This window comes from Podarcis bocagei, assembly GCF_964188305.1.
Source record: "Podarcis bocagei genome assembly, chromosome: 15".
In the NCBI taxonomy this organism is placed as follows: Eukaryota; Metazoa; Chordata; class Lepidosauria; order Squamata; family Lacertidae; genus Podarcis; species Podarcis bocagei.
Window position 1 is genome coordinate 27,177,465 of NC_138141.1, and position 13,429 is coordinate 27,190,893.

Consider the following 13,429-nt stretch of genomic DNA (forward strand, 5'->3'; position numbering starts at 1 on the left):
AGTAAGGCTAGAGGAAACAGAGGGCAAATATTCAAGGGAAGGGTGGTAGGCAGGAGCCAAGGGGCATGAGATTCCCACCATGCAGCCAGTGCAAACAAGGAAATCATGAACAACAAGGGAAAGAGGGATTAAGGATCCACAGGAGTCAAGAAAGCAGGAAAACAACATTAGGCTTGCTAGTTCAATAAGATATGTCATGTCACCTGCAGCGTGATTCTCATTTATGTGGGACCATTTCATGACACCAACACACCAACACACACACACAAATATACTGTTGAATATTAAAGTAACACTAACCCAAGTTGATGATCATATCCATTTATGTTCAGCCCAGCTGGATTCAGAGATGTTTGGTTCCCCTCATTCCTGCCACATTGCATCAACATATCCTTTTCAATGCATTCTTTATCTACCATCAAGTTAATGGACACTGGGCAAAAAGACCCAACTAGGAACTCTTACCGAGACCTGCACACAGCAGGAGCAGCTAATTCTGTTGTGGTCTCCTACCCAACCACCCTGCTAAACTGGCATTGCACCCTGCCCTTCAAGATCTGTCCTATATCAGAGTTTAAGTTCAACATTTTATTGATGATTTGTTTTGCTGCATTAGCTATATATGCACATCTCTTCCACAACCAGCTTAATAATGAGGTATCACAATCAGTCTGAAGAGGAACATGGAACATATTCTTTTTTCTTTTTAATGTAAAGTCAGATACAACCTCCAGTTTTGACCTCCAAATAAATCAAGGACAAAGGAGGTCTCCATCTACTGAGCTATCCCCAAAAACCGTCTGTCATCAAGGTGCAACTCTCCAGTTCTATCCATTGAAAAGGAAAAGAGAGAACAAAACTGACGTGAGTCAATTTCTCTAGTAGACATGGGGTATGTGCATATGTGTGTGTTGGAGGGTTCTTTTTAAAAAGATGTACTATTCACGGAAACGTCGTTTATTTTTATTTTTCTCTGTGTCCTTGTTGTGTTCCTATCCAAAGCTGTGTAGCACAGGGAAAATAAAGGTTGTGTGTTGGTTTTAATTACCACTGTTTTCCCCATTTATAGAAATCCAAACATGGAAAGAGACGCTGCAGAATTGTTATGTGTTTTTTTTCCATTCTTTCTTTTCTTTTTTCTTTTCTTTTTTTATATAAATGTCTTCAACATGTAAATAACCCACGGAAAGGCCAAAAAAGGAAAGAAAAAGAAAAAGAAAGAAAAACAAAAGAAAAAGCAGGAATTAATTACACAGTTACCAATAAAACTCTATCCTTGTGTCTGAAAAGACCAATACACAGCTAACTTCATATACAGCATGCAGTAATGTCGGCAGAAGGACCTGGCTGAGAAATAATGTGCTAGGATGCTAACAAAATAATAATTATTATAATATTTATATATATATGTATGTATATTTATATATACTATATATATATATATATATATATAGCTCATAAAAAGAATAAGCATATCCATCTAACTCAAGATACAGTGAGCATCAACCTTTGTACTTCCAAACAGTATGAAGACAGTGGAAAACCTTCTTGAGTTGAACACCAGAATAATGAATGAAAACTCGATAATGCTGGTGGAGGCATTACTTGCTTGTCCTCTCTCTCTCTCTCTCTCTCTCTCTCTCTCTCTCTCTCTCTCTCTCTTGCTTCTGCTGGACGGGTCAAATTGTATCCAGACCCATCTGATAAACTGCCAGAGACATTGACATTCCACCTCCTTGTAAGCCAGTTAAGAATCCCATTAGCCAATTTGTTCTTAATAACAAACTTACTTTTCTCTCTCCCACCCCATTTTTCCTCTCTTTTTTTGTATTTTTGTGTGTGTTTTTTATGAACTAACAGTTCTAGGCTCATATCAGAAAATATAATTAATAAAATTAATAATGACTCAGAATCCCTTATTATCCATGACATCCACGTAGTACAATGAATCAATGTCTTAACAATCATGTGATTTTGGGTCATCATCGTGTTTTCCCTTTTCCTTGAAGCTGCTTGTGGTGGCTGTTGCTTTATCAGAGTGGTTGTGGTCCTGTCATCGTTTCATCATAGTTTGCAATCAAAGAAGCAAACTGACAGCGCAGTCCATGAAGAGGAGGGAAGGGGACCAGAGGTGTATGTGGGGTTGGGGGGGAACTGTGACATATTTTGTGCACAGGGTAGTCGACACCATAATCCTCCAGAGTTGGGCAGATTTCAGAGAAAAGAAAAAACTGAGTCAGCTGCCTTGCTAGTGTGGGGATGGGCAGATGGAGATCAATGGTCACTCAGCCAAATGCACTGGTTGGTCCCCAACAGCTGCATTCCTTGTCCATGGTGAGGGAGGGAGTGGATGAGAAAAATAAAACCCAAAAGAAAGAAAACAAAACACTCAGTTGTGTTGAAACATCAGCAGAACAATTTGGACTCTTCTTCTTTTTTTCAGATTCCCTTTCTCTCTCCCCAATATTTCCTCATAATATACTCTTACTATTATGATTATTTTTTAAAAAATTGTAATATTCTTCTTCTCTTCATCTTCTTTATCTTCTTCTTCTCCGTCGTCATCTTATCGCCATGGTTGACAGGGTCAAAACCTGGGCAGCAGTTGCAACAGAAGGAAGGGGAGCAGCCAGATGCAGCCAACTCTTCTTGATCCGCCACTGTTCCCATCATGCACTGCTCCAGGGCCTGTGGGAAGACAGGAGGCACCATGTCAGTGAATGGAATAATAAGCAATGGAATGAAGAAGCAAACAGGCCAGAGGCTGTTATCAGCTATGGCGAAACTATGGTTATTGCCACGGCTGGTTCCAAACTAACCCCTGTCTACCCTAGTCAAATTTATTTATTTATTATGTAGGAGCACAACAAGAAAACAAGGACAAAAGCTTGTGGGGATGTGGGAGAGTGCCATCTCAGTGGCTGTTCACAGACTTTGGAACTCCCTTCCTAGATTAGCTGGCTCCCTCCTTGTTGTCTTTTCATTCACAGGTAAAGACTGTTTTATTCTGACAGATTTCTGGGAACTAATTGTCTTTTTTTTAAGGAAAGGACTTTAATAGTGCTGTGCTGTTTTTATTTTCTGCATTTTAATAGATTTATTTTTTTTATGCTGCTTTAATTTACTTAGAAGGGACACAGGTGGCGCTGTGGGTTAAACCACAGAGTCTAGGACTTGCCGATCAGAAGGTTGGCAGTTCGAATCCCTGCGACGGGGTGAGCTCCCGTTGCTCGGTCCCTGCTCCTGCCAACCTAGCAGTTCGAAAGCACATCAAAGTGCAAGTAGATAAATAGGTACTGCTTACTGTTCCGGTGGGAAAGTAAATGGCGTTTCCGTGCACTGCTCTGGTTTGCCAGAAGCAGCTTAGTCATGCTGGCCACATGAGCTGGAAGCTGTATGCCGGCTCCCTCGGCCAATAAAGTGAGATGAGCGCTGCAACCCCAGAGTCGGTCACGACTGAACCTAATGGTCAGGGGTCCCTTCACCTTTACCTTAATTTAATTAGAGTTGTATTACATTCTAACAATTATCTTTTAAATGTTTTTAGCTTTCTGTGTTTTACCTATTTCATTTTAATCTGTGTAAGCTGCCTTCAGTTCCAGTCTGGAGAAAAGGCAAGATGGTGATATCATCATCATCATCAACAACAACTGCTTTGGGTGCAATTGCATTTTCCAGAGACTGTCCCCTTTCTTCATCAGCAACCATAGCTGATCAGCCAGTCTTCACAACACCCAAGTCATAACACCTGAACCAAAGCTTATTAATTATAAGATTTCTTACCCACCTTTCACCATAATGTCCCAGAGAGGGTTACAACAAGTGGACATGCAATTATTTAAAGAATACACACACACAATGAAAATACCGTACCCAAAACCATTCCAGAGTGAACCAAACACCACAAATTCAGCAAAGGAGATGCATCCCCCAAAACGAAACTCCTTAGCTGTCAAAAGCCAAAGGAAATAGGGTGAGCTTCAGAGCTCAGCCACATCACTGCTTTTCTTGTGCCTAGAACAGAGGGGTCTGTGGTTTTCTGCCTGTCCTGTCTTTTCTAGGCACAGGGCTGAGCAGTTTTGCCTTTGCCCTGCTGCTTTCTCCCAGAAAACCTGTTATTTAGCGCTGAATCAGAACAAACAGCAATCCATAGAAAACCCAATTGTCTTTCGTTCTGACTCAGCATGAAACTGTGGGTTTTCCTGGGGGAAAGTGGAAGGGCAAATGGAAATGTAGACGAACCCTTGGTGAAAGCTGCACAGTGAAGGTGACTGACACACCTTGTTGGGGAGGGAGTTCCACAATTTAGAGTCTGCTCCATGGAAATATCTCTACCGGCCTGCTATTCTCTGTGGTGGAACTGCCAAGAGATTTCCCCTTAGCAGATCTTAACACACGAAGAAAGCGGAAGAGATGGGGATGGCCGTTCATATATTTGAGTCCTAAGTTATTTAGAGTTTCAACACTAATGCGAGTAATGCAGGCTGAGGTTCATTCCTGCTTGCTCTGAAGTCCCCATATTATTAGACCTGCCATAGCACAAGTAACATATTCTGTATACTATCAGTCCTTTACTTTTCATTGTGAAAAATCAGAGTGCTCCAGCTTACAAATAAGCAGTTAGAAACCCTTAAGGAACATATGAAGGAAGCTGGCTTATACTGAGCCAGGCAATCGATCCATTTGGCTCAGTATCATTGAGACATTGACTGGCAGCAGGTGTCCAAGATTTCGGTAGGAAGTCACCCAGCCCTATCTGGAGAAGCCATATATCAAACATGGAACCTTTTGCATGCATAGCATGCGCTGAAGCATCACTGAGGTACAACCCGCCAAGGAATAAGATCAAATTTTCATGGCATTGTGAACCCTTGGAGCATCATACACTGAAAAACTAATGGCCAAACCACACAAAAATAATACTGTGGGTGGAGAGGCCCAGGATGAAAAGAAAGTCTGCTCAATCATCCCACTGTTACTCTCTTGTAAGCACATCTCTCAACATGTTGCTCAGTTCTGTTGAGTCAAATGCTTCTTCCCTTGTCAGTCTTGCAAAGATTACTTCAATCTCTTTTATGTACTATGAGACATTTAAAATCCCGTCACAACATGCTATGTAAGGTGAAACTGAACGCTCAGAGGTCCGGAGCCTCTTGATGTGTGCTTCCGAACATGTGATTCATATGTTTGAATTCATTCATATTCATTCAAAGAACCGTCTGCTCCCACATAATCCTGTTCATCTGCTGAGCATCTCCAGGGAGGCCCTGTTCTAAATCCCATCACTGTCTGATGTGTCTCTGGTGACAGCCCTTGGTATATCTGGCCCCTTCCTTGTTAACCTTTCAATCTCTTGTGAAGACCACCTTCTTTAAATGTGCCCCAACGTGCCTTTGGTACTGGTCAGATGTCCGCCACACACGGTGTGGTTTTTACATGACTGCCTCCTGTTTCCATTTCTTCATTGCTCTGCTTTTCGGCAAATGACCTTTAAGTAGCCACCCCAGAGCAGCAGATTTCAAAGGGAGACTGTGCCATGAAACCTGCTGACTATATCAAGACTTTTGGATTGAAGCAAGACAAAGGATTTCGAGCACATTGTATGCAATAATTGGCTTACCCATGCCAGGATGCCTGTGTCTTCAAAAATGGTTTTATGAGCTGCCACTGTTAAACACTAAATTATCACTTTCTGTTTTTTCCTGCATTTGAGTTCCCTTTGTCCTTTTTTTATAACAACATCCTCCCAACCATGTATATATGTACTTTCAGATCAGGGTAACACTTCATGCATCTGATGAAGGAGACCACAGTCCACAAATGCTTATGCCCCAAGACACTTTGTTGCTTGTTTGCACCTGCCTCGTTTCTTGGTATAGCATAGTTTTCCTAGCATAAATCCCAACTTTGTAACTTACTATTAAATCTGTACTGATGATTAAACACCTCCAAACACAAATGTTTTCTATCTCCATTAAATCAACTGGCGTTATCACACTGGAGCTGGACCAGAAGCCCTAGAAAGCCTCAGCTACCAGTTTCTTGAAAGCGAAGTTGGATCCTTTGAAATTTCATAACAAGCATTCAAGGGAGCCAAGCACAGAGCTGCATGGAAGGAGATAATGGAGCTCTTGCTGCCAAAACAGCCATCAATGACGGCAGAGTCAACAAAGGAGCCGAAGTGGCCCAGCCTGGCCTTGGCAATGGCTTCTCTCCAACATTAATTCCTTAGCGCTCATTAAGGAGGCATGTGATGTTCTAAAGTGGCCAACAAACAGGCCCAGTGGTATCCTAGGGAAAAAGCTATTAAGCATCAATTATCCGCCGAGAGCATCTGAGAACAAAGAAACAAATCATCTGAGAATGATTGGCCTGGAATACCCTGCTGAGTTTTCCATCCAGGTGCCAACTTTGGAGTGTTAAGGCACGCAGAGGGATGTTATTGGTGGCTTCTCCACACTGATGAGGATCCCTTTCCCCAGGGACTTCCAAATTTCAAGGGAGAACATCCGTAGGCAAAGTTTCAAGGCTGGCTTATAGTAGCCAGGTCTAAGCTGGTGTATAAATCAAAAGTAGACAATGTTCAGGGTGTTTTGGACTACATGGCCAACATGGCTAATTGTCAGGAATGATGGAGTTGTGGTCCAGCAATATCTGGAGCATACCGCATTGTGTATGCCGGGTGTAAATGCTTGCTGAAAAAAAGTTCCATCCTGAGGAAAACTCTGAGTGGGGGAGATATAGATGTCATTTGGTCAGAAACATAAAGATATTCCATTAAGTTCTTCTACCTCTCAAAAGTGCACACCCTACTTCATAGAACAGCTGAAATACCTCCATACCTTTGGCTTTGTGAACTACAACTAAGACAATAAAACTGCAGTGGACATTTTGATCAGGATTTAGCACACGTGGAAATAACATTATTTGACTGCTCTTCAAATTCATTACTGTACATTTTAAGGCCAGTACCTGACCGTATAAAATGACTCTTCTCTTCTAGACACCATTGCATAAAGTGATGTGAGGAGATAAGGGCATTTAGGTGCTGTGGCTGTTCAGGCCCACTCACACATGCAGCAAACCATGTTTTGATATCACTGTCAATGCATGATGAAAATATATGTATAAACCAGGCCTGAGATTCTGAATAAAGGTAGACTGGAAAACCATTGTAATGCTTCTCAGGTCACAGATGAGTAATATATAGAATGTGTTTTGGGGGTTTGGGAGAAAAAGGGATTAGGAGAAGTGGCAAAGCAAGGATAGCGGGTCACAAAGCATTGGAAGCAAAAGCTGTGTAAAGAAGATCTGTAAATTAAGCTGAAAGAAATGAGGACTAGCCGTATTATTCTGCAATAAGGATGACTGGCGACAGGTGAAGTCTTGCTACAAAGCAGATTGTTTGAAAGCAGGTGGCAGAAAGCCTTCAGGTATTCAGCAAAAAGAGGCAGAGGGTTGGTACGAAAGCTGACAAAAGATTCAACACGGCCAATGATGGGCCGTTCGATCCACTGATGTTAGCTTAGCCACAGGGGAAGGGAGAAGAAACAGAGAAAGACGGAGAGGGATGGCTGAGGTTCAAGGCCAGAAGTTGGGGGAGCAGCAGCAGGTTTGTGGGTTGCTGTTGTTTTACTGACCTTTCCAGGGTGTCTGAAGTGTGGTTGTCTCTTCTACAAAATTAAAGAAGAAGTTATCAATACAGCAAACAAAAGGCCCTCGAGGTGTTCCACCCTGCTCTGAGACACCTTCAACCTTCCGGTTTGCACTGCTCTGATTTCTTGCAAACTTCTGCTAAGGCTCTCTCTTTTCTTATCTCTAAGCTGGTTTTGTGCTTTTCCAGTCACAGACAGTTTACAGAGGGTTAAAAGATGGCAAATAAGATGCTCCAGGCATTGCAATTTTCATCATGTTGCTCATAACCCAGGCTCATAATCACCGTCTCTCGAAGATTTCTGACCTTTTAAAACTCATTGTCATCTTTGATCTTGGTGCAACTGCAAATCGTTTGTAAAGGATTAGTAAAATAGCTACATTTTTCCTCATGAAATAAAATTATCAGTATGCTACTGCTGCCTATGGAGCAGTATGGAGTAGATAGATAGATAGATAGATAGATAGATAGATAGATAGATAGATAGATGGATAGATAGATAGATGGGAGCAGAGGTCAAACACAGTTCCTTGCTTGACTTGTGTACCTGGGATGCTATGCAAATCTGTGTTTGCAATGCACAAACCTTGGGTTGGATGCAAATGTGACAAATACAGGGCAGAATGGAAAGCAATCCCCACACCTGATTAACCTGTGTGTCATTTGCTCTTGAACACTTTGAACAGCTGTATGTTAAAATACAGTGCCTATAGTATAAATTATCTTACAGAAACATGCCTTTCACATGGAGTGTTTGCTTTAACATCTGCATATTTTGATATTTGCATCAAATATATTTTTTAACCAAAAAAAGTGGGTGATATAGAAGGAAACCCCAGAAGAACAAAATCACAATGCATGAAAGAGAAGAGGAGGAAGCCTGCAGGTATGATGTTTATTAGACCGAGATTTCTGTATCTGGAGTGGGGCATTGTGTTATGATGCTGGTTTGATGATGATGACGCATAACACTTCTATAATGAGTTTGAGGATTCCCACAGATCCCTTTGCTTAACCCTTACAACAACCCTGTAAAATAGATGAATATTACTAATCTCATACTCTAAATGGTTAGAGGCAGATGGGGCTCATCAACCTGGGAAGGTAGCCCATCTAGGAGAAGGTAAACTGATCCTAAACCTCTACTGCCTTGTGGCTATACTCATTCATGAGAAAGGCATTGGGAACAAACCCTGAGAAAAAAATTCATACCCACTGCCTTGTGGGACATCTTTAGGTGATGTATCCCTAAGATTGAGTGGTATCCCTAAGATTTTATTCATTTCACATTTGAATGTGCATCTACCTAATGCATACTTCCTAAAACAGGATGCCAACGAATATGCAGCTATCCCTCAAAATCTGCACTTCTCTATTTTATTTTTTTTAGCAATGCAGTTCTCCGACAACAACAAAAACATGTGTAAAATAATGCATATATTGCAAGAAAGTTTAGTTGAGAATGCACTGATTCACGAACGTTATCAAACAAAATGTGTTATATTGGGGTAATTGCTTGCAAAAAATATGTATATTAGGCAAAATTGAATGGAAAAGGTGTGTGTTAGGCAAAATGTGCATTGAAATGCTGATATTTTGAAAGGGCTTTTTAAAAAATGCAACGTGGAGATGTTGTGAAGAATTGTGCTTAATACTGGGAGGTGTGGGAGAGGAACACAGAGGAACCAAACCTTGCATATTAGTAGCCAGTGACACCAGTAGTCATACTCTAAAGGATGGAAAAGTACAAAGTATGAGATCTGGACAAATAGATGGGTGCTGAAGAGATGGATTTGAGAAGCTGGTTTGCCGTAAAGAAAACTGATCACACTGCCACTTTTGTATTGCTTTGTGCTGATGTCACTTAGGAGAAGTAAGCAATCATGGTGGGGTGTAGGAAGCAACAAGATGCTTTGCAGGGACCATGAGCAATGGAGGAAATGCTGGCATCTGCTGCATCATACTTTCAGCTTGCTTTCATGGGACGAAATGTTTCCTTACACATTGAGATGACAGAAGACTCAGCTCTATATGCTCAGCTCTAATATCCACTGGCCTCCTCAATCTGGCAACTGAAGAAGCAACTCATGCCACTGACAACAATAAGATGGTCTAGGAACTTGCAAAGCCAGAAGGGCTTAAAGGTTTGCCTCACGGTAGAATCTGGGTAGATGCTATATAAGTTTTGCAGCATGAGGTTTCTTTCTTTTTCTTTAAAAAGGAAAGTAGGTTTATCTTGTGGTTTTCGGCTGAAGAGAGAAACCTAAACCAATATGTAGAATATGACACAAGTACAGACACATTCTCTGTGCACTCCTGGTTAAGGATGTTCTCACTCCAAATCCAGGTTATAGAAGACTTTAGATCAGTTGTAAGGAGTAATGACTCATGGTACCCATGATATGGGTTGACAGTGCACAGTCTGTATTATGAATTGTACACTACTCTTCAGTCTGTGCGCAATACACACACAAGCAGAGCTAAATAGGTGGTGCAGAAACACCTGGTCTGGGGGTGCCTAAGAAAACATAGGAGGAGTTGTCCTGTTCATTGTCACATGAACCACACGAAAGAGAAGAATGTAAAAGTTAAAATGGGGGGGGGAGGCGGGGGCAAGGTTAAAATACTGTTCACTTAAACAAGGAAATCGATCCTTTGGCTCATAGCCAACACCAACTTTTTTTTATTTGAAAAGATGAGATATTGTCATCCAAGTGCCCATGAACATACATACTCCACATGATGCAAATGATCCAGCTCATGTATCAAGGCCAAGGTGGTCTTTCAGGTAACCTAACCCTAGATCATTTATATCGCATTAATATAGCTGGGTCATTTTCCAATTAGTTACAAAACCTCTTATGCCTACAGCTTCCAACCATTTCTGCTTTGGATCCTCCAAGTGATTCCCATAATGCTCCAGAAAATTAACTCCCATCTATCTTCTTTAAAACTATGCATAAACAAACAAACAAAAATGTACACACACCCCTTGCAAAGACTACCCTGTGCCCTGTTGCCCCACCCCGTAACACTCCTTTCATAGGAAAAATGCAAAATTGGCTAGAGCTGGTATATAAGCTTGTGGTACTTACATGGCAGAATGTAGGGAGGCATGAGGAGAAGACACACACAAGGAAGCCATGCAGGAAGAAGAAAAGAAAGAGAAAAAAAGGGGGAAATAGGGGGGGGGGAGAAAGAAAGAACAGATGAGTTAATAAATAAGTTTTGCTTCTTGGAATGTGGCAGCTACAAACCACTGTTGATTCCGCAAGGTGGGAGGAAATGCAGATCGATAGAGACAAACCACATTCAAGTCCTAGTATCAGTGATGAAATCTAATGGAGGTCCGTGGACCAGGGACCAAAGTTAGCTCCATTCCTGGGATCATATCTCTCCAAATGAAGATGGGGAGGTAGGTTGGGGAGCTGGCCAAGTTTGCTAGGATTCTTCCCCCGCCTGCATTCTGTTAGCTGGTTTTTTCCATCAGACCTATTTAAACACCTGGATTTGGGGCATGCTTTCACCTCACAATCGTTCCTCTTCATCTGCCAGATGGTGCAACTTGGGGCCACTTTCTGCCAGTTCCACATCTCCTTCTGCTGAAATTCATCCTCCCCGCCACCATGCCATCAATTAATTAACGCTGCCGTTTCCTTGTTACATGTTATGCAGTGATTCCAAATGTACTGCCTTGTTTTGTTTTCGCTGCAAGAGTATCAATAAGGCAGCGGCTGATCATTTTGTCAGCCCAGTCGGCAGGCAGTGGCAAAAAAGACATTCATGCCATGCTTTAAACACTACAGAATTATATAGAGATTAATTCCATGGTGGGGGAGCAGCTCTCTTGTGATCCTGCATAATATAGGATGGCTTTGAGCCCTGATCAAGGCTGGCCTACCCATACACTTTTAAGGGGAGCTGGTGGAACAGATCCCAACAAAGAATCAGAGATTTGGGAGGGACCCAAAAAGTTATCTGGTCCCATCACCTACAATGGATGCTTCTGCAAACCTCCACCATAACTATGGAACAGTGATGAAGGAGAGATTGGGCCCATTCTAATTCCATACACACAGTGGTGTAGCATGGGGAGGGATAGTGACCCCTGGTGCAAAATTTTGAGGGGGTGCAATCAGGCACCCTGTTCTGCAGGGATTCCCACCCCGGCCAGGCGGCAAAGCAGCCGAGGCCCATGGTGAGTGGCTGCAGACAGAGGGAAGCTGGCAAGTGGTGACCCCAGCACAGCACGACCCAGCACTCCTCTCTGTGGGCGTCAGGGAGATTTGGCCTCGCTTGGCTCTGGTGGGGAGAGAGCTCTCCAGTGCCTGCTGCAGACACACATCTACTCTGCAAAGCTATATTGGTTTTATATTAATTTTCATTTTATGGCTCCTCAAAAGAATCCTGGTTTGGTGAGGGCACTCAGAATGATATGTTGCAGATCCCTGGCACCACCCATATAACTAGACCCACTTACTACAATTCCCATTAGTTCCAGTCAGCAGGGCTAATAGTCAGGGATGATGGCAGTAATAGTGTAGCGACATCTGGAGGACAAAACAAGTTGGCAAACCATGACCCAGTGCGACACACTGAGTCCCAGATGTTGTTGAACTACAGCTCCCATCAGCCCCAGTCAGCATGCACAATGATGATAAGAGCTGGAGTCCAACAACAACTGGAAGGGTACCCTGCCATGGATTTTCTGTGAGGGACATGCAATGCTCTGTTTGTTGGAGGGCTGGGAATTTTATTCTCTACCTGATTCTCCACCAGCAAAATTAAGGTCATTTTGCTAAATATTATTAAGAGTGATCCAAAATTCTCCAACCATTTCAGGAGGCTCTTAAAAAAATAAATACGCCCAGAACATTTCTCATAAAATTCTTGTTTTAAGGATGTTTGGCACTGCTCTAGTATAAGCCCTGAACTCAGAGACTTATGATGGGAATATTGAAGAGGTTATGTGCATTCTAGGTTTAAACTGATTTTAGGAAAGCTTGTGATCTGCAGTTTTGTGAGTCATTTCTTCAGATTATTATTCTCACGATTCTTTGGTTAGGAAAACTTGATGGTCAAAGTGGTTAGGGGATGGGGACAGGGATGGGGATGCTGTAGCCCTCCGTATGTTGAGTGGGCTACAACTCAAACCATCCTTGGCTCTCCAGATATTGAATGGGATGGAATTTCCATCACCCCTAACTCTCTATACATTGTTGGGCTAGAACTCCCACCATCCATAACGCTTGTCAGGATTGATGAGAGTCGTAGTTCAGCAAGAACTGGCGAGCCACAGGTTCCCCATCCCTGGTATAAAGGCAATATGAATGTGGCATGCAGATACACTTTTAGTTACTTGAGTCTAATCTGTGAGGGAGGAGAAGGAGATATGGAACTGGTTACTGAAGCTCTGAATCACTGAGTCAACAGATCAAACATGACATGATGGAGACAAGGAGACCAATCAGAGCCTGCAGTCTCTTGGGTGCTCATCAGGAAGTGGTACCGTCCTCCATGCAAATCGGACAAGGGAAACAGGCAATGTATAACGAAGGGTGGCGGCGGGTAGGGAGGTTGCAAATAAGGGAGCGGAAGGTGACATACAGCAAGAACAATACTGACCTTGGAACAAGGTTGAGCTTGTGGGCTCACTTATTTCTAAACCAGGTGAGGAAACAATGGAAGAGAAAAATGAAGATAAAATAAAAATAAATATATCGTTTCATAATTACCACTCCATGACCACAGCGCCGTGTAAATAAGAAATGGGAT

General features: G+C 42.3%; 1 protein-coding gene across 8 annotated transcripts in view; it reads right to left on the reverse strand.

The window, feature by feature from the left end:
• Positions 1-305: 305 nt before the first annotated feature.
• Positions 306-13,429, reverse strand: part of NTM (neurotrimin) — an 825,333-nt gene continuing 812,209 nt past the window's right edge. Inside the window, exons 8-10 of one of the 8 annotated variants that reach the window (XM_081172696.1) lie at positions 13,280-13,315; positions 7,641-7,670; positions 306-2,688 (exon numbers count right to left, since the gene is read on the reverse strand). In XM_081172696.1, coding sequence (XP_081028822.1) covers positions 2,588-2,688; positions 7,641-7,670; positions 13,280-13,315 — 167 coding nt within the window. In that variant the 3' untranslated portion in view covers positions 306-2,587. Of the gene's footprint in view, positions 2,689-7,640; positions 7,674-13,279; positions 13,316-13,429 lie in introns of all 8 variants that reach the window. The other 7 variants (XM_081172695.1, XM_081172697.1, XM_081172699.1 and 4 more) reach the window with 7 other exon arrangements.